The 19086-nt window shown below is 53.6% G+C and overlaps 6 protein-coding genes and 2 non-coding genes across 8 annotated transcripts; 2 read left to right on the top strand and 6 right to left on the bottom strand.

The window, feature by feature from the left end:
• Window positions 1-252: 252 nt before the first annotated feature.
• N657DRAFT_t146 lies at window positions 253-335 on the bottom strand. Its single transcript has one exon. It is a non-coding gene; the product is annotated as a tRNA-Lys (tRNA).
• Window positions 336-1730: 1395 nt separating this feature from the next.
• On the bottom strand, window positions 1731-4421 carry N657DRAFT_581172 (glycoside hydrolase family 2 protein; the record flags this gene model as incomplete). The annotated part of the gene is made up of 1 exon (XM_062789504.1): window positions 1731-4421. One exon carries the CDS (start codon window positions 4419-4421, stop codon window positions 1731-1733), a length of 2691 nt encoding a protein of 896 aa, XP_062643540.1.
• A 1554-nt stretch (window positions 4422-5975) lies between these two features.
• Window positions 5976-7181, bottom strand: N657DRAFT_674726 (uncharacterized protein; the record flags this gene model as incomplete). The annotated part of the gene is made up of 4 exons (XM_062795774.1): window positions 6938-7181; window positions 6240-6757; window positions 6139-6183; window positions 5976-6045 (listed from the first exon to the last, which is right to left on the bottom strand). The coding sequence occupies exons 1-4, from the start codon at window positions 7064-7066 to the stop codon at window positions 5976-5978; spliced, it is 762 nt and encodes a 253-aa protein (XP_062643539.1). The 5' UTR covers window positions 7067-7181.
• A 183-nt stretch (window positions 7182-7364) lies between these two features.
• On the top strand, window positions 7365-7456 carry N657DRAFT_t148. The gene has a single exon. It is a non-coding gene; the product is annotated as a tRNA-Glu (tRNA).
• A 5211-nt stretch (window positions 7457-12667) lies between these two features.
• Window positions 12668-13273, bottom strand: N657DRAFT_604086 (uncharacterized protein). Its single transcript, XM_062790165.1, has 2 exons — window positions 12898-13273; window positions 12668-12831 (listed from the first exon to the last, which is right to left on the bottom strand). The coding sequence occupies exons 1-2, from the start codon at window positions 13193-13195 to the stop codon at window positions 12782-12784; spliced, it is 348 nt and encodes a 115-aa protein (XP_062643538.1). The 5' UTR covers window positions 13196-13273; the 3' UTR covers window positions 12668-12781.
• A 309-nt stretch (window positions 13274-13582) lies between these two features.
• Window positions 13583-14491, bottom strand: N657DRAFT_674725 (uncharacterized protein). The gene is made up of 2 exons (XM_062795773.1): window positions 13873-14491; window positions 13583-13802 (listed from the first exon to the last, which is right to left on the bottom strand). Exons 1-2 carry the CDS (start codon window positions 14171-14173, stop codon window positions 13753-13755), a joined length of 351 nt encoding a protein of 116 aa, XP_062643537.1. The 5' UTR covers window positions 14174-14491; the 3' UTR covers window positions 13583-13752.
• A 677-nt stretch (window positions 14492-15168) lies between these two features.
• N657DRAFT_649910 (uncharacterized protein) lies at window positions 15169-16378 on the top strand. The gene is made up of 3 exons (XM_062793825.1): window positions 15169-15429; window positions 15503-15713; window positions 15776-16378. Exons 1-3 carry the CDS (start codon window positions 15223-15225, stop codon window positions 16195-16197), a joined length of 840 nt encoding a protein of 279 aa, XP_062643536.1. The 5' UTR covers window positions 15169-15222; the 3' UTR covers window positions 16198-16378.
• On the bottom strand, window positions 16060-17907 carry N657DRAFT_626356 (Caleosin-domain-containing protein). Its single transcript, XM_062790786.1, has 5 exons — window positions 17222-17907; window positions 16927-17151; window positions 16686-16847; window positions 16527-16619; window positions 16060-16472 (listed from the first exon to the last, which is right to left on the bottom strand). Exons 1-5 carry the CDS (start codon window positions 17492-17494, stop codon window positions 16353-16355), a joined length of 873 nt encoding a protein of 290 aa, XP_062643535.1. The 5' UTR covers window positions 17495-17907; the 3' UTR covers window positions 16060-16352.
• Window positions 17908-19086: the final 1179 nt, after the last annotated feature.

Raw genomic sequence — 19086 nt, 5'->3', positions numbered from 1 at the left:
CACGTCTCCAGCGAAGGGGGAATCGCCCTGACCTCGTTGCCCAGCGCCCTGGTTACCCCTCACGTTGCCTGACGCTCAGTTGGGCGGCCATGCATCCAACAGCGAGGCACTTGCAGCTGAGCGTCCGAAGTTTCAGTGCCACGACTTTCCAACAAGATGAAACAGGAGGCTCAAAAAAATGGTCCTCAAGAATGGCTCTCTCAAGCTCACAAAAAGCCAAAAAAAAAAACGACATCGTTGTGATGGGAATTGAGCCCAACGCGGGGGTCGAACCCGCAACCTTGAGATGAACTCTGAGTAAGAGTCTCACGCTCTACCGATTGAGCTAGCCGGGCGGCTACTGATGATTAGATGCAAATGGCAAACAATTAATATAGATTTGTGAAAAATCGTGATCAGCAAACTCAGAAAGGCGCGAGCGGCGGTCTAAGCCACAAGGAAAATGAGTTGCCCAGAGCTTAAGTACTGGAGCAGAGGCCTATGCGTAAGCATGACCATAGACGTATGATCAGACCCCATGACGTATGCATAACCGCAAGCATATGACATAACCATGACAACAGGAACGGGAATCCCGTGACAATAGTGTTCCGCACAAGTGCAAACCACTCGCCAATGATCTTTGGATCCTCGCACTTGGCCCTCTGGTAGTCGTATCTACCCGTATAATGCGTTCGAAGCTTTGGCTGGCGTTTGAACGAAGTTGTATACCCAGCGTTTACCGGTAGGGAGTACGTCGCGTTCACGAAGCAGTTGATTGGCTATATCTTCCATACTACGCAACCTTGGTGGAAACCTCGCAAATTAGCTCAATTGCATCTTGAACAATTGCCTCCCCTTCTGATTGTATGAGCTTTTTCGAATAGGGGCAGTATCGCGTCGTGAAGGCCGGCCCGAGCGTCGTCGGGTTAAGGTTATATGGTTAACATTGTAGATCTTGGCTGCAGTTAAAAGGTTTAGGTTTTTGTCGCTTTGGAGAGCCTGGAGGGCTAAGATCACCCTGCCTTCATCTAAAGTAGCGGGTATGTTAAATGGTTGAAAAAGGTTGGTGTTGAGGAGAGAGGTGGCGTGTCGCGTAAAATTTGTTCACTCGCTTATCGTGATCACTCGCTTATTATACACGTTAAGCGTCTTGAACCTAAATGAACGGGACAATTAGTATACAGCTTGATTAAAGAAGGTGTCATAGACCTTTCCTTCCTATAAGATAGTTGGGAGTATTGTGTAGACGACTTGTAGGTAGTGTGCTTGCTGTTCAGGGGGTTTAAGTAGCTTGGAGAATATGTTGTTATTGTTTACCTCCTCGACTTCCCACTTTCCCAGGTAAGAATGATTGCTGTTAATCTGGGCCGCCAGTAGTCCGTATCCCCCTTCAGAGCCAGCCAGTCGAGCCAGTGCACTCCCTACATCTACATTTCAAGAAAGCACTTTCCATGAAGTTTGAGGCTGTAATAGCTTGAAACATAAAGTTTACAGCTGGTATGGAGTGCCATTACTTGTGGTAGCCATGCAAATGTCGGCCCAGGGACTATCCGGCGTGCTGACGCTCGAAGCCTCACGCCCCGGGCGCGGGGGGGTGGGTGGGGGGAACAATCCAGTCAATTACTGTCACTCAAGTTGGTTGCTATGCTTACTGCACTACAGTTAACTACTGCCATAAAACGAGCTTTCATCGTTTTCCTAGGACTACTTTATGCCATGAAATTACATAAACTGCTGCATTGTAGCGATCAGTTCAAGTCCACTCCCCCCTGGTCAACGTTCTTGCCTCCTACCAGCACCCGCGATGGCTGCCAGTTTTCCTTGTCTACTCCCTTCGGCGCCTTCGCCTGTACCGCCAAGCTCTCACCAGGCCACACTGTGACGTAATTGTCATCCCACGTAACCGGTAAGACATCTCGTCCCTGGTAGTCGACCAGTTTCAGGCTGACGAAAAACGCCGGGACCGCTGACTTGTTCTCCAAGGTGATGTCGACCGTACTGGTTTTGCCCTTTGCGGTAGAAACCGCGACTTGTGCTGGTGAAAGCCGGTTCAAGGCTGTGTAGTCGGAATACTTGCTAGCGGGTGTCACATACCATTCCGACTTGTCCCAGTCCAGCACGTCCTCGTCCTTGGCGACCCAATAGACATTCCGGCTCAGCAGCTGCTCTCGACCTTGCGCATCCCAGAGGAGGAGCCGAAGAAAGACTGGTTCCGTGACATTCCCAAACGCCTCATCCAGGGACAGGATTTTCTGGCTACTGTTTGGGGCCGTCGTGACCACTGCCGTGCCCTTGTACGCCGACCTGCCATGCATATCCATCACCTCCACCTCGATCTTCCTTGCCCCTCCCTTGTCCAACGACCGGTTGACCAGCCACACCTCCCTTTTCACATAGTCAAACGCCGTGTTCTCCACTTTCCCACCAGCTTTGGCCCCGAAGTAGCTCCCCGCCGGCCGCATGTAGTAATCCCAGAGGTTCCAGTGCAAGCTCGGCCAGCCATTGTTGAGCATCCAGTAGATCATGCCCGTCGCAGGCCTCTTAGCGTTCCACATGGCACTGTACGCTTCAACCTGCGCCCTGGTCGCCTCATAATCCATCAGCTGCACCTTTATCAGGTAGTCCTCCAGGCTCGATGGCGCGCCCCACCGCTTCCACAGCGCAGCATTGTAAATCTTTCTAGTCTCAAACTGCGACGTCTCCCTCGACATGTGAAACTGACTTCGATTCGGATTCCTCCACAAACTCTCAATCTCCTCACCCGTCAAAAACTCCCGCAACGACCCCAACTCGGGCGTGCCCACCCCGGCCCCAAGCTCCGACCCAAACCCAAACGCCGCGCCCCTCCTCTCCTCAGCGGGCTCCGTATTCCACCAGTACCCAGGCGGAACCCAGTCATACGGCCCCTCCATCTTCATCCCCGACGGGCCCGTCTGCTCCGAGAACCCCCTCTTCGACGCCGACCCAATCACAGGTCCCTCCCAGTCCACCGTCTCAAACGCCTCCAAATACCCCCTCGTAGCCCTTTCATCGGGCCAGTAATCACTCCCAATCAAAAACCCCAGCACGCTCGCATGCGCTTGCATCATGCCCGCCTCGTGTAGCATACTCCGCCTCGCAATATCATAGTCCGCATCCGACCACATGGGCACGGGCTGCACGCCCAAGTCGGCGTTGTACTCCCACGCCTCCCACTTATCGCAACATTCCCACCCGGGCAGGATCATCACCCCCAACCGGTCGGCGGCGGCGTACAGCCAGGGGTGTTCGTTCTTGCCCTCGAGGCGGATCGTGTTGAAACCGAGGTCGAGAAGGTATTGCAGCGTTGTGTCCCAGTCGGAAGGGGACGAGCGCAGGAAGAGGTTCGGCGTGTAGCCTGCGCCGAGGATTTGGAAGGGACGGGTGTTGACGTGGAAGGTTATGTCGTTGTGGGCGTTGAGAGTCGTGGTGATGGTGCGCAGGCCGAAGGTTACTGTGGCGTGGTCGGATGGATGATGGAAATTGGCAACGTGGAGGGTGAGGGTGGCCTTGTATAGCGGCTGGGCGCCCCATTGGCGGGGCCACCAAATCTTGGGGTTGGTGATGGTCTTGCTGAGGATGAGGTCGGTGGCGGAGAGCGGCGGGAGGGTGAAGGTTTGGTTCCAACCGACGAGGCGACCGCCGGATACCGGGGTGAGGAGACCCGCTGCTGTGACGGTGACGGGTCTGTCCTCGAGATTGTGCACTTTGGCCTTGATAGTCACGTTGGCTGGTGCCGTTTCAAGTGGTGTGCCGAGATGTGTGACGACGCGCATCGGGTCCAGCTTGACGGGACCCGTCAGCTTGACCTCAACATCTCGCCAGACACCGGTACCGTTGTCGGCCGGCCAGGGGTTCCAATCGACCCAGCCCAGCGCAAGGTCGCGATAGTAGTCGGTCGGATAGACCTGGATGGCCAGCGCGTTTTCCTTGCCCACAAGATTCGTGATCTCGTAGGTCCGGCCGACGTATGAGCCGGCCTGCTCGGATGAAGCGGCCACTTGCCTGCCGTTGAGGAAGATGTCGGCCCGAGATGAGATGCCGTGTGTCCGCAGAAAGTAGTGGTGGCCCGGTCCAGGGTCGAGCAAGAACTCATGGCGATAAATCCATGGCACCAGAAACTGGTTCCCGTCGACTCGGCGCAGGTTGTCAGAGTAGAATAGCTCTTTCTCTGTGTACACCCCGGCCTCGATCAGGCATCCCATGAGCGTGCATTTGGAGACTGGGACATGGTGCCATGACGTGGTGTTGAGACCTGTCTGTGAAAGACTGGCGGGGTCGTTCGCGACCACGGCTGACGACTGCAAGTCCCAGGAAGGGATTGCAGCGGTTTGACGTGGTGCAGCCACTAGGACGGCTGCATTTGCTATTTGCAGCCTCGCGGCGATGGAAAGGGCCGCGGCCGTTCTCTTCATATGCATGTTCGCTTGTCCGATGTAATTCAAGTTGTACCTTGTGAATGGTGCTCGAGAAGCGCAACACTCAATGGGTTCGGGGACCTCTGTTGGTCGAGAAACCTGTGCTGTCGCAGAGGCCTTAGGGGATGAGCTACCGTGAAGTCATGCCTGCCTCGAAGCTGTAGGAAGGCACCGTGCCAACTTCGATCCACTCTGAGATGACTGGTAATTCCTCTTTTGTTCTTGCCCGTCCTCAAGATCAACTCGACTTTTCCCCGCATCACGAATCAAACGTTGCATCTTGGTGTCTCATCACAGGCGGCCACTTGCATGCCCCCAATCAATACTTCCCGTCAGAAGCCCCGCAAATCGCCGTGTTTCCCATCTCGTGCTTGACCGCGGCTCAACTGCCGCCTTCCCGGAGTGGTCGCCAAGTCGGCATTCTCTGCGGCTAAACAAGATCGGTGATTGTTACCGACCTGGAGACAATCAGGCGTATATTGCTAAGCTTTGAGTTTCAACACAGCTACAGCGGTGTTGGTTTGACTCCAGAAGCTGTAGCCTTCCCATCGCCAGGCAATCTCGACGGTATTCCCGGCGATAACCATGTTTCGGTGGCTATTGAGATGGAGAGTCGGAAACAGGAAGAGGAGACCACGGAACTCGTTGCTTGTTGCTCAAGCCAGCGATGCACAAGCGTTGTGGAATGGTTTCAATGTTCGCTCGGGATACTGCCAGACCGTCGGGGCAACCTTCTAACGTTACAAGCGCCCCCCTGGTTTTTCGTTAGCGGCTGACTTTGACGACCAAAGTCCTCCAGGTTTTCAAACTCAACAGTACAACGGCCTTTTTCCATGCAACAGAACTGTTCTACGGAGTGAATGTGAGCTTTCTCTATACTCAATTTTCTTGCGTTCAAGTCGAGTACTCCGTAGATGGCTGTTGAAATGGAAGATCTTGAAAATGGTAGTGGGGACGCCTGTCGTAGTTTCGCGCTAAAAATAAAACTGTAGGAAATACCAGGTATCGCGATACATTAGAAACACAGGGCAAATACCCTCTCCTTGAGAGGGACGTGCTAAAGTGGTGGTTCAGTTGGATGCTCTTCTTCTTTTCTGAATAAGGGGGCGCGAATCTTGCAGCCGCAGTAGTGGTCCTCGAGGTCCTAGACCACGTGACTACTACCCCTGTAATAAACCTGCCCTCACCCGGGTCCTCCTGCGAGGACCTCACTCTGGCGTAGATATTCCAACAAAAACCAGGCTCGCCCAGGACAAAAACAAAAGTTGTATACCAAAAAGACCTGTTGGAAGTGATGGCACTTGAAACTCGGGAACTGTAATACACAGCTGTTACATAAGGTCTGCGAGGTACCCAGATAACTTGAGGAGACGAAGAGAACTCAATTGACAGATTCTGGGCTGGTCCTAAGCAGTCGAAAAGTTCACTGTTTTAGCGGCTCCCATAAAGTGTGTCACCGTGGAATTGTGGCTGTTGGCTTTCCAACAAGACCCCACCAAAACTTTTGTCGAACAACACTAGCGAACCACTCTCAAATCTGACGCAACTCATTGTGTTTCAATTGCCGGTAAGTCCTCCTTCTGATTCGATATAATCCTTCAAGATCTGGGATATCTGGTTGACCCATCTGTTGATAGATTCCTGCTTCACTGAGTCCCAACCCTCCTCTGCAAGCTCCTTTACAATAGAGTCGTCCCAACAAGGCCGTTTCCGTACGTACTGCTTTGGTCCCTGCCAGGCCTTTTCGATAGGCGCGAAGTCGGGGCTTAATGGGCAGTTAAAGTAGCTCTCAAGCCCGTTTGCAGTCTTCCAAGACCGTACGATGTTGTGCAGCCCTTTGCACCTCCATGCTCAGAGTCGTTATCCTCCTCCAACACAAATGAACGCCAAGCCCGGAGCCAGGAGCCTACAACAGGTTCCATAATCTGATCCCGATAGACCTTCATCGTCATTTTGCCATTGGAATTGCTGGGGACATCATACCAAGCGAGATCACTCTTGAACTCGTACCCAACAGCTGCCCAACAATGGAGCCTCTTCATATCCTTTCCGCCGGCTCGCTCTTTCCACCAAACAGTCAGGGCATTACCGCTCCCACGGCCGTTGGAGAAGCTATATCTTGCCCTGAGGTCCCCAGCCAAAGTGACACTCGTCAGAGAACCTAACAGAGTGCCAGTCTTTTGCCTCTGGATACTCTTGCAATATAATGCGGCTATTTGCTTTGGGCGATACTCCTTATCATAAGCAATGTAGCGGCGGAAGTTCACCTCGCGGAGGGCTCGGCGAACGGTACGGCCGGACACCTCGATGTCGAGACCGGGAGCGGCTAGAATTCCTTCCTAAGGAATGGTACGTCTATGGAAACCGCCGTTATCGATGCACTGCTCGATTTGCTTGAGAGCTTGAAGGTCGGAGATCCTCTTCCGGCCGTGGGTTTCCTCGTAATTTGAATGGAAAGTGCGAGGGTCGATATTAAGAGGCGTTTGGCCAAGGAGATAGTAGCCGGCAGTGTGACTGACTCCGTGGACACGGAAGACTTCCTCCTTTGTAAGGAGCTGGTTGGCTCCAAGTAATCCTTGTTGGCGGAGAGAATTGATAATGCCTTCGACCCGAGACTTCTTCGGTGTTGAATGGTGCTTGAAGTTCATTCTGACGTCTGACTGCAATACGATATTGTATGGAGATCGGTATGGACGGAAACGAGGTATGGTGCCTGGAAAGGTGGGGTCACGTCATGCCAGTACCTGGTTTTGGTGTATAGCTTTTTTGTCCAGGGAGTGACAGGACAGGAATCCCAGTTGGTCCACAGTACGACTCCACAACGCCCACCCTATCAGCGGCTGGCGCCTGAGTGGAATCCACAGCAACAAAATATCTGCAGAGTTCCCTCATAAGCCCGCTTTTCGCAACAACTTCTAACAATATCGGAAACCACATCTGATTTAATCGGGTATGGTGTAGCGGTAACATCGTTGACTCTCACTTCTCAGGAGTGACTGCTTTCTCAACAGCCCCGGGTTCGACTCCCGGTATCCGAGTCAATTTTTGTCTCCCAGCTCATCCAAGGAGCCGGCTCAGACACTCCATTCCGAGATTGTTGTTTGCCCATAAAAGTTCTGTGTCTGCTCAGAGGGGTCCAGAACTGGCAGCTATGAGGACAAGGAACCGCCCCCTTTGAACGACAACGATGACTGGAAGCTGTCGTTCTTATGGGGGGGTGAAAATGCGAATCTGACCTGGTAGTTGACCTTTGTTTTTGGGGACCAAATGCTGACTCAGCAGAGCCAAGTCAAGTGACAAAACGCTTATCTGAGGTTCGAAACGGTAGGGAACGCGAACTCGCTCAGTTTGATTATTCCGTTTCCAGCTCCGTTTCCCATCTGTACCGGGATGTGTTCCTAACATGGCCTCTGTGCCGACACGTCCTACCAACGCGTTGCGGAACGTATTCCTAGCCAACCACACGCAATTGCCGCACCTATACGTCTTGGCAAACTGCAAGGCGCAGCAGCAACACGTATCGTAGCAAACCAAGCGCGTTTGCGGCCCTTCACCACTATGCGTCTTGGCAAAATCTTGGGATGCGGTAGCTGACCCAGCACACCCGGCGCACCGCACGCCCGGTGTTTTGCCGGACGCGATCCCGTTCGCATTCCCGGACCGTCGCCGGCTCCGTAACGACTACAAACGGCGCCGGCGACGGGGGCCGGAAGGCATCGCCCATCCGTCGAGTCTTCCGGAACGCCTCCCGCGCATTCGCGTTGGAGATGCATTGTTGGTGCCAGGATTCCGTCCCCTGTCGACGTAGACAAGGCAGAATGTTGACGCGGATCGTTCGGTGCTGGCGTCGATTTGCTCCACTTGCTACACTCGAGAACTAATTAACGACAGAAGGAGTAACTTAGAGCAAAACTGTAGAACTTACCGAGCCACGCGAGTCAAGCGGATAGCCGTTTTCGGTTCACTTTGCCGTTTGTACTCGGTCGATCTAACACCACCACCTAGGCTCGGCCAGGTCTAATCTGGGCGTGGGCGCTTCCCGCCTTTCTTCAGCAAGCTAGACAATCGAGTAGCCTTTGCTTGTACCTCGTGCGCTCTTGAATCCACTTGTTATGAGACCGGCAAGAACCTCCCTAACGTCTGCCTGTCACGGGCAATGCCCGTGCCGGGGTTAGGGTTGCATTCCATGTAGATTAGATAAGGTAAGCTCACTGGAGTGGGTCTTGCGTTGCCACCCTCTTGGTCAGTGCGCAGCCCCACCTTGCCCCAGGGTTTTTCCTCGGCTGCGCACAGCCCACAGAGTTCTGGTTCCTTGTGCGATCTTAGCAATACTACCAGATCACCTAGTATTGCCTGTCACCACCCGTGATACTGCCCTTTCTCCCAACTTATATATATTTTGATGTCTACCGAATTATTATTCCTACACCGCTGTGCCCTAGGGCGTGCCGGACCTTCAACAACTTACTATACAGGAAAACCGCGCCCTCGTGGGCCGGGTGAAAAACCCATAGCAGTTGAGATTGGCAGGGTTATATGACGCAAAACGGTGCGGGGTGTCGCATGTGGGACCAGGGCAAATACTAGAAGCGGCTAGCCCCGTCCCGACGGTTTGGAACCGAGATAATGTTTCTGCAAAGAGCCAATAAAAATAGGGCCTCGCGCCAACATGCTGATGCCGGTCAAACATAACCACCTGGGGCGTCTAACGATCGAGGCCGCCCACCGACCGATACCGTTTTCGTGTTGGTTAAAATAGAATACCTTGTCGATGCCGGGGGATGAGCCGCGATGTCCGGTGCGTTTGAGCAGTGCAAAGTACACACTCTTGCCGTGGTACTCTCGGTTCAGCCATGCGACCGGTGGTGCATCAATCGTAGGAACTTGTACAATCGGTGGAGTGGATTGGTTTAGGTGTCTGAAGCAGACGCGAAGCGATGACTTACACCTACCGGTTATGCCTTTTGTTAGCAATAATTTGCGTTGCTGTCCGCGTATAGTAATACCACGACCACCAAGATGCAAATCGAGCAGACATACGTAGTCAAGCCAGACTCGGTTTTCTTTCTTCCTATCTATCCTGGCTGACGCCCCAGAAGGTAGGCTTGCTGGGCAACAGTCGGGCCACCATACATGTGAGAGACGAGCGTACATTTAGGCGAGGCGCGAGGGCACTGCTAATGGGACTCAATTGTGCTATTCACAAGATGGGGGGAAAGAAAGAGAAGCTGGAAGAGTTCTCGCGATGCAAGGGATCAATGCCAGAGCAAGTGGGGCACGCGCATAGCTCGACGGCAGGCGCTGTCACGATACATGTCACGGGTCGTGACAGTGTGAGGTTCATGTGCGCAACTCCTGGTTCGACTGGACAGTTCGAACCACGGTCCCTCTTTTGAGGTGTTACGCAGTGGTCAGTTGCGCCCACCCGTGACAATACAGAAGCATTGCGCACCCCCTGCTGATGCCCCCCCGATCTCCTTCAGAATCTGTAGATTCCAGAGTGACCTACATACATAGCATTAAGGGAAGCTACATGTCACAAACCAACTATATAGCGAGGCTTGGTAGGGCCATGCAGCTAAGCATGGAGCTGATCATATCATACAAGGGCTGCAGGCTGATGCAGGGGGACGCCCGAGGATGACAGCGTCCAGCGAAAATAGTCAGTATATAGTCACTCATGTAACGGTCCCAGGAGTATATTGCAACTAGCTGGTGACGACTCTACGAGTTTGCCTCGAATGGAGAAAGAAGAAGAAAAGAGAGAACTAGATGACAGGAAGAGAGGGCAGCTCTTATATGCTCCGGAACACACAGACACTGCCTGCTTCAGGATGACGTTATCATGATACCACGGCCGAGGGTTGCCGAGGCCATCATGGGCTCAGCCCATCACACTCATTCTGGAGGACTCTGCGATTTCTTCAATAAGCAATGCTAGTGCAAAATTGTCAGTACCTTCAAGACATTACATATTGTGAGCCGTTAGCTTCACCGAATCCCACCCCGTTGTTAAGTTAAAGAAATCACATATAACTATAGCTTGGAGGATCATTTGATATATAAGATGCAAAAAAATCTACTAGACCAGAAGGTTATAGGTGGGGAGGTAGCTTGAGAAACGCAGTAGGATGGTATTGTTATAAAGGGAGTCCTTTTTTGCTCCTACTTAAGTGTTGGAAGTGATGGCACTTGAAACTCGGAAACTGGGTTGCTGGTGCCTGTGGTGCCGTACCCTGGTCAGGGGTAATACACAGCTGTTACATAAGGTCTGGGAGGCACCCAGGCAACTTGGAGAAGAAGAGAACAGAACTCTCAATTTTACAAATTCTGGGCTGCTCCGGGCACTCTCGAAAAGTTCACTGTTTCAAAAGGCGCGTGTCACCGTGGAATCGTGGCTGTTGGCTTTCCAACATTAAGAAAAAGCAGATTATACGGAGGCCCCTATTTCCGTGCTTCTCACCGCTCAAGACGGAGGACCCTATAATCGACCCCTACGACAGGCGTCCACTAAACCTGAATAAGGATGTAAGTGGAGTTGAGCGTGCGGACTATAACGTGTTCCCATAGTCCTAAAATGGCACGTTCCTTGACGGAGTTCTCCACACATTTGTATAAGAAAGCCTTAGTTAACTGGTGTCCCAAGCGATGAGGAGGATGAGTACCGAGCGAAGTCCACCCAGAACCAGTCGGAGTCATTTTTCACAGTTTCGCAGAGACGTAAGAAAACAATAAGATCAGCAACGCATCAGTACTTTCTCCTATGTGTAATTCTGGAGAAACCTGGAAGTAGAGGGGCAGACATACTATATCAAGGGAGTCCATATTTTATCGCGTTCCTTCTCCGTACCCTCTGCAATGAAGAGCTACTCGTTGCCCTCCTGCTCTAAAGCACTATCCCGAAAATTCTGAAGGGGCGTATGAATACTTTTCTCGTCCGCTTTGGAGAAGCGCACCGATTTTTGCACTGTCATAGTGAGCTAAGGAGTGGGGAGAGTGAAGAGAATGGAGAAACGACGGCTTTCCGGCGCTTGGAGGAGGATGGAGGCTACGATTGCACGAGCGAACTAGTCACCAGGACCGGCTGCTCGAGGGTCGGACGCGGTTGGGTATCCTCAGGAGGGGACGGGATCCTGGCGCTTGATATGCACCTCCATCGCGAATGTGGTGGGAAGCGTCCAGCAGGACTCGATGGGTGTGAATGAAGTAGGATGGGCGTTGCCTTCCGGCCTCCGTCGCCGGCGCCGTTTGGAATTGTTATGGAGGTGGCCGTGAACCGGGAACGCGAACGGGATTTCGCCCGGTACAAAATCGGAAAAGCGTCGGGTCGGCCCTGCTGACTCATGAATGACAGCCGTGCAGGCAGCTCGCAGTTGCTTCCAGCCGGACTTGTTATGTGACTTGTGTTTTTTTGTCTGACACCTTCCTCTCATCTAAATATGTCCTCAACCTCCCAGTCCGCCCTTCGGAACAACTGATCTCATCGCTTACTCTAGTTTCGGGCGAATTCACTGCATCTTTTTACTTTTTGCATCTGAGTCGCAGTCCCAACTCCTGCTAGAAGGACTCTCATTTGCCAGTGAGCATCTGTTGAAGGCTAAACCACCGATTGCCCGCCATGTACGGAGTAACGGGAGATCACTTCCGCTTTGCGCTTTGATTGTCTGCATTCCCTTATTGGCTGCTCGAGGGAACGGTGCGGTACGTTACTGACCATCAATAATCTCGCAGCAGGTATGGTCGGGAGGGGGCACGGTAAGTAGCGTCAGCTTCATTCGCGGTAAAATTTTTGATTTATGGTCTGCTGCACGACGTGCGTTACAAGTCCCCAATCTGGTGACTCAACCGATGCCCCTCCGGCTATGGAAAGTACAGTAAGTGATGGTCTGGACTCTTAGCATCCTCGCCGGAAACCCAGGGCTTACCGAGTGGCCGGGTGTGATTGGAGGCCCCGGTTTCCCTTGGCTGCCTTTGTATTTGCATCTTTGAGTGGGCCCGGCCAACCAAGTCCACCCAATCCGGGTCGATCTTTGGCCGAGACGTTGCATCAGCCCAGCAAGGCTGCCCGCTGTGAGACGGCCGCGTTGACAAACCGAGCAACCCGAGCAGCTGATCTTCGCCATAAGCCCGGGATTTGGAGGTTACCTATTCCTGGACCGCAGACAGCTGCCACAGACGATGATTAGGCTCAGAAGTGGTTTGAAAGGACGAGCCCATCCGGATTCCGTATTACTACTAACGACTTGTAGCAACGGCGGCGAGTGACAACATCCAATGAAGTCCTTGACGCATCCAGTTGTAATCAATAGGACGTAACCGAGTACTCCCACACAGGCACACGCCTTCCCCCGCTCTCCCTTTCCCTAATCGTAATCACAGCAAACAAAGTTATTTCCACCTGGACACGCAGGATCTACCGAAAGGTCCAGGTATTAGCTCTGGGCTCGGGGCCATCTGTCTTCGTTTTGTGAAGTCTCACCTGGAAGGACCCTCCCTCTACAACCAGGTGCAATGGTTGTCCACACGCAACTAGTAGAGATATCGTACTCTGGGCAACCATTGACGATCTCACAGCCCCACACGTTATCCGGGTCGTGGGGACATGGGTAGCTCCCAGGCCGACCCTCGAACGCCCAGCCGCCATATCGGTTGACGCACTCGGTTCTGTCGAGGCAGATGCAATAGGCGTTGCCCCAGACACCGGAACATTGACCCCCGATCGCTGCGAGCACTTCAGTTGGGAGGAAAAGAGCGGATAAGAGAGCGATAGCTCTCATCTTGGTGGTTGGTGTAATAGTGGCCCGGGAGCTGTTGCAATGAAGAGGGGTTTGTTATCAAGAGAAAAGCGTTGTCAGGCCAGGTATTGCCAAGGCTGGAGCGGACCAGCGAGGTTGGTTATATAGACTTAAAGTACTCTCTTGTTTCATATGACATTCATCCTTCTTGGCCGGGTCATCTTGAACACCGTCGGGTTAGTTGTTGTAGCTGCCAAGTGAGATTCAGCTACATATACGTGTCTTTAGTTTGGTGCCTTGCAGGTAAGTTGGTAACATTGCAGCTAAACGCAGCCTGAAGCTACGACTCGTCCATCGCGAGATAAAGGGAACTCGTCAATAGATAGCTCGCGTCACCAGTCGAATTCTCAGGAGCATACAACTGTATGTGTTTTGAATCAAATAGCATTTGGGAGCTGGAGCTCATTCATATTCGGTACCAACTGACAATAGTGGAATGAGTAAACCCGGTAACAGGTCCATTCTTTACCATATCCCGTCATAACTCGACCTCTTGAGATTCACTGCAGGACTCTCATTGGTCACCGCCCCGTCACGACTCAAATAACATCACAGCAGACGAACTCGTTTGGACCAGGGCACACAGGGTCTGTAATTTCCAGTAGTCAGCCTGAGCCCTTGGTTCCTGGATATTTACCCCGTTAAGCAAAGACTCTTACCTTGAATGATTCTGCCAGAAGGGCAACCAGGCGCGATGTTGGTCCAGACGCAGCCAGTATCTCCGCCGTACCCAGGGCACCTGTCGTAGACAGTGCAGCCCCAGACGTTACCCGGGTCGCTGGGGCATGGGTAGTTGCCAGGCGTGCCCTCGAAGGCGCGGCCACCGTATCGGTTCACGCACTCGTTTCTGTCGAGGCAGATGCATCGGTTGTTGTGGTGGGAACCGGAGCATGGACCGCCAATTCGCGCGAGGACGGAGATCGGGAGGAGGAAGGCGGACAAGACGGCAATGAGTTTCATCTTGGTTTTGTCGGTGCGGTGACTTGATTTTGAAGCTAGAGATGTTGATGTAGAAAAGAACTGAGTGGCTCGGGTCTGGTGTCCTCAGAGCTGGGGCTGGGAAGGGCTGGCAAAAATTGGATTGATATATGTCTCCCTCAGACTCTCCTCCGCCCTTGGGTTATTATCCCCTCAACCATCTCAGATATCAAATACTCGTAGCTCGGGTCATCTTCCATACCGTCGGGTTTACCTGTTGTGGCTGCCAAGTCGCAGATCCGACTATCTCGACGAGTGGTAGCGGCCATTGCAATGTGTGTAGAGGCCGAGGAACTCGTGTGTACGGATACTTCCCCTTCAACGCATGGCAGGACGGACCTCTCGATGGCTTACATCACGGCTCGGTTTTTGAGGCACATAATTGGAAGGCAGCATAGTCCCGTTCAGGAAGGTGGTGCTCTCCAATAGACAGTCACGGCCCACCATGTCTATTTCCCCCGTCGTTCTCATCGCGTTAATCATGCAGGATGCAGTCTGCATGTGACGTCCCATGTAGCCTTAGGGCTGAAGTAAGGTATTGATAATCCCAGCCAAGACTTTGCCTTCCGACGCACACTAAAACAAAACCTCCTCTCAGCCCTTCCCCGTGCGGCCTGCCACATCCAGTTACCATCACGACGGAAGTTGAGGTGTGCCAAGTGTTGTTGAGTTGGGTACCTAGGAACCTTGTTGGCCTTTCAAGAAGGTAAGACGGGCCATTATTTGCATTATTCTCGGCCGATTCACTTGACCGAGCGAGCGGAAAGAGACCATTGCCATAGCGTCAAGCACTCACTCAGCCTTTCAAGCGGAGATTCGTGTGGAGGGCATTGCCACTGGCGGCTAAGGCACTCGGGATGGGTGAAGAGGTGACAGGTTCATTTGGAGTTTAGCGTACCCCGTGAGACTGACGCTCAGTCTTGATGAACATAAAGAGGACAGATGCCCGTGCTGAATTTGTCAAAAATAAAAGCATAAACTCATCCACCGCAGAGACATCATAAACAGAAGCCACCCGCCGAAAACTCAGAATGGTCGAACTAAAGCGTCTCTTGCTTGCCAACCCCTTTCTCCTAGCATCAGCCATGGCCTTCCCTCCGGAGATAGGCGTCTTTGGTCGCGCCATCGGGGACAAGTGCAGGGGCAATGAAGGTGCGGGCACATGCCAAACGACGTCCAATTGCCGGGGCATCTCATACCCGCAGCCGTACTGCCCCAGTGATCCCAATAATGTTCAGGTTAATTCTTACCGTCATCTCCTTTCATTGTCGACGGAGTATTGAGCTGGGGTGTCTACTAACATGGTCATAGTGCTGCGTCGAAATTCCGTGCACGGTCGGTACCAAGTCGGGATACTGCCGCAGCGTCTCCAACAACGGCTGCCCCGGCGGAAGTTTTGACCCTGGCAACTATTGCCCCGGAAGCCAGGACATCCAGTGCTGTCTCAAGAACTCGGAGAACGGCACTGGCACTGTTGGCGAACGGGTGCTGGCAAAAGCAATGGAGGCAGCTGGTGTTCCATGTAAGAGTCGCTGCACCCTTGTGCCCCCGACCTCCCGAAACAAGAAACCAACAAGTACACAGATGCCTGGTGGGGAGGTTCCTGCAGCGGGCCGACGGGTGACGCTCCACCCTCGGACTTTGGCGAGATCGGCTTCGACTGCTCCGGCCTCGTCTGTTGGGCGCTCTGTCAAACCACCGGCCGCGATCTCTTCTCGGAAGGCCTGCGCAACACGCGCTACATGTACTGTGAAACCCAAGCTCGGCTCGGCTACGCCAAGTATCCCTTTTCGCAGCGTAAGAAGGGAGACGCGGTCTTCTTCGGGGACGCTTGTGACTGTTCGCTCTCAGATGGCCCTGGCTCGATTCACCACGTGGGGCTCGTCATGGAAGACGGCGGTGATATGATGTGGAACGCTCCGAATGACGATCTCAACAGGGTCATGGCTCTCCGTATCTCTGCGTTCGGAGAGACTCCATGCCCGTATGTCATTAGATTTACTTAGGGTAACTGGGCGGCGTCTGGTGTACTCGGAACCCGCGGGACTCTTTCTTCGCAAGATACAATAAGTGGTTTGAGGTCTGGGCCAGGATCTCATCACTGACCTCCGTCTGCAGTCTGGTGCTGGCGGCTCATTGTACCCTCGTCTCGCTCATGTCATTACATGACGTGTGCTTTGCTCTGGCGTCGGGTAAGATCAACGAAATCTCGTAGTCCAAACCCCTTGTTCCAGCCCTTGCCCTGCTCCCTGGCCTCCTTGATCTTCCAGAATATGGTGCCCTGGACCGGTCAGCTTGGCGTCTGAACGTAGTGAAGAGCAACCGGCCGCCTTACATCGTACGTCTGCCGCAGATCCTCCTTGGAGACCCGCCCATCTTTCTGTGTCATGAGCCAGGTGGTGCCCCACTCGAGGAAGGCAGCTCCCCACTGCAACTCGTCAGCACTCGTAACCAAGAGCTGGCGCGATGGCCCCAAGAGAAGGACATGACATACGCCAAACGGATCGGCCGCCAGCCGATTCGCCCTGATCATGTTCCACAGCTCGCCCGCCGACAGGGACCCCGAACCGTGAACATCCCACTTTGAGAACATGTCCTCAAACAGCTGCGGCACGAATCTGCCCTCTCTGTCGTACACGCCCGTGTCCGAACCGTGCTGCCAACCAGTCAGCCATCTCCGCCTGACTTGAGGACGCAACACAACAGCATCACGGGGATAAAATCCCGGATCTCACCTTGGCCTTAGGAATCCCCTTCACATAAATCCTGAACCAGGGATCCGGCCACCATGACACGGCCAGGCGCGTCGGGTACGAGAGAGTGGAGTTGATATTCATCATAGAGAACAGCGAAAACAGGACACTGAACCCCAAGTCCCGGAATCCAATGTACGTGTCCCAGGGGTAGATCTCGCCGTCGCCATCGCGGTCCCAAAACAGGACGTGTTGTTGCAGGACCGTCTGCTGGTGGTGTCAGCAACATACTCTCATCCCCTTCTGAGGAAAGGGTATGCAACAGGAAAACACGGACATAGTCTTTTATCTCCGGCGTCTTGGACTCGGGACTGCCGTCTGGCGCCGAAGTGGTCACGGCGAGATTGGCCCGGGCAATGGCCGGTTTGGAAATAACGGAGTCAGTGTCGAGGGCTTGGTGGCGTTCGGCGGTTTGCGGGCACCTGCTGACTGCGAGGTCAAAGGGCGGGGCGTCTCCGTCTTCGTTCAAAGCGCTGGTCATTGGACTGGACTCCTGATTTGACTTTGGGTTGGGCCGGCCCGAGGAGCGGGCAGAGGATTTCTTGCCCATGTTGACGCTGGCGATGGGTTTAAGTGTTGGTTTTCCCGGTTTGTAATGTCAAAGATCTTGAGTGAGGTGATACTAGGACGCTGAGTTTCCGAGCGAGGAGTGGAATTGTCCGCCGACAGATCACCTTCTCGCACTGCCAAAATGCGGCCTGTGTTTGAAATCTGACGGATATTCAAAAAACCAAGTGATCAACAGCTCCATCCGGATGGAGAATTGCTGTTTATGTGCGCGTTGACCGTTGCGCTGTTGCATGTGAAACCAACGCTCAGGCCTCGTGTGTGTCGTGTTGTGACGTCAATCATCTCTGCTGTTGTTATTCGGAGTGTTTGGATGGATGGATGGATGGAATTTATTTCGCCCGGATGCACGAAACCTGAAAGGCCTTGGCACGCTAACTAATCCGTACATCCACTTCGTTCGGAGTGTTTGTCCAGGGGCACCGCGAGTGCTTGCAGTGACAGTCACATGCAAAATGGCGATTACTGCATGAGAGTAAATGATGACTCAGCAGAACCAATTCCCCGATTTGCCCGATGTTTTGCCGGCCGGGAACCCGTTCGCGTTCCCGGGCCGTCGCCCGCCTCCGTAACGACCACAAACGGCGCCGGCGACGGGGCCCGGAAGGCGTCGCCCATCCTACTTCGTTCACACCCCTCGAGTCTTCCGGAGCGCCTATCGCGCATTCGTGATGGAGATGCATCGTTGGCGCCAGGATCCCGTCCCCTGCGGGGATGGATGCGAACCAACTGCCTCCTGACCCTCGAGGCGTGCTTGCTCGCTCATGCCATCGGAGCCTCCCTCCTGCCATCTCCGCCTAACCTCAGAATCTCCTTCTCTTTTCTTTCTCGTCATATTTTTCCTACTCCTGACACACTCCTTAGCTCTAGTTCACCATGCCGGCACAACAACAGCTGCGCATCTCTGAGGCGGACGAGGAGAAAATGCGCTCCTCCAGGATTACTGGAACGCTGCGAGAGAGTAGGAGGGTAACGAGCAGCCCTTTGCTGCTCCAGACACAGAATCGGAGCGCAATAGAACATGAATTGCCTAGACCAAGTATGTCCTCCCCAGCCCTCCCCCCCCCCCCCCCCTTGGGGGGGCCGGGCCTGCCCACGCTTTCCCAACATAATCCAGATCTCGACATCACGCTCAAGACACAATGTGCTAATATGTGAGTCGTTTCATTGTAGTTTCTGTGAAGTTACCCAAACAAAAGAGGGTAGACTCAACCGTCACGGTACCTCCAGAGGTGTGTGACTCGCCATTGGGCCCAGAACTGGTGCTAACCAAGTGAAGTTGTAGCAATATCGACCCCTGCCTCTTCTGGGTAGACTTCGTTCAGTACTCACCGGACGCATGGGTCCAGGCGCCAGTCCAGGCCTTTTTGAAAAAGAGGGACCGTGATCCTCTTACCCGCGCGACACCGGGGTACTTGTCTGCTCAATCCAAAGGAAAATTGGCTTTTTAGTAAGTTGAGCCGCCCTGCCAAGGGATCGCGAGATGGCGGCGGCGGCGCAACCTGAGGCAGTGATCGAGGTGGCCGACCGCCCACCCTCACCGAAACGACCGAGCCGCGCCCCGAAACCGAGTGC

The sequence above is a fragment of the Parathielavia appendiculata genome (assembly GCF_033297405.1).
Source record: "Parathielavia appendiculata strain CBS 731.68 unplaced genomic scaffold N657scaffold_23, whole genome shotgun sequence".
NCBI lineage: Eukaryota > Fungi > Ascomycota > Sordariomycetes > Sordariales > Chaetomiaceae > Parathielavia > Parathielavia appendiculata.
Note: the sequence above shows the minus strand (reverse complement) of the source record. Positions and strands in the feature narration are given on the sequence as shown.

Coding starts and splice junctions, on each gene's coding strand:
- N657DRAFT_674725 (XM_062795773.1), bottom strand. CDS start 14,173: ATGAAACTCATTGCCGTCTTGTCCGCCTTCCTCCTCCCGATCTCCGTC. Junction 13,803..13,872: donor TTCTGGCAGAATCATTCAAG/GTAAGAGTCTTT, acceptor TGGAAATTACAG/ACCCTGTGTGCCCTGGTCCA.
- N657DRAFT_604086 (XM_062790165.1), bottom strand. CDS start 13,195: ATGAGAGCTATCGCTCTCTTATCCGCTCTTTTCCTCCCAACTGAAGTG. Junction 12,832..12,897: donor TAGAGGGAGGGTCCTTCCAG/GTGAGACTTCAC, acceptor ACCTTTCGGTAG/ATCCTGCGTGTCCAGGTGGA.
- N657DRAFT_626356 (XM_062790786.1), bottom strand. CDS start 17,494: ATGGGCAAGAAATCCTCTGCCCGCTCCTCGGGCCGGCCCAACCCAAAG. Junction 17,152..17,221: donor CGCCGGAGATAAAAGACTAT/GTCCGTGTTTTC, acceptor CACCACCAGCAG/ACGGTCCTGCAACAACACGT. Junction 16,848..16,926: donor AGGGGATTCCTAAGGCCAAG/GTGAGATCCGGG, acceptor ACTGGTTGGCAG/CACGGTTCGGACACGGGCGT.
- N657DRAFT_649910 (XM_062793825.1), top strand. CDS start 15,223: ATGGTCGAACTAAAGCGTCTCTTGCTTGCCAACCCCTTTCTCCTAGCA. Junction 15,430..15,502: donor GTGATCCCAATAATGTTCAG/GTTAATTCTTAC, acceptor ACATGGTCATAG/TGCTGCGTCGAAATTCCGTG. Junction 15,714..15,775: donor GGAGGCAGCTGGTGTTCCAT/GTAAGAGTCGCT, acceptor ACAAGTACACAG/ATGCCTGGTGGGGAGGTTCC.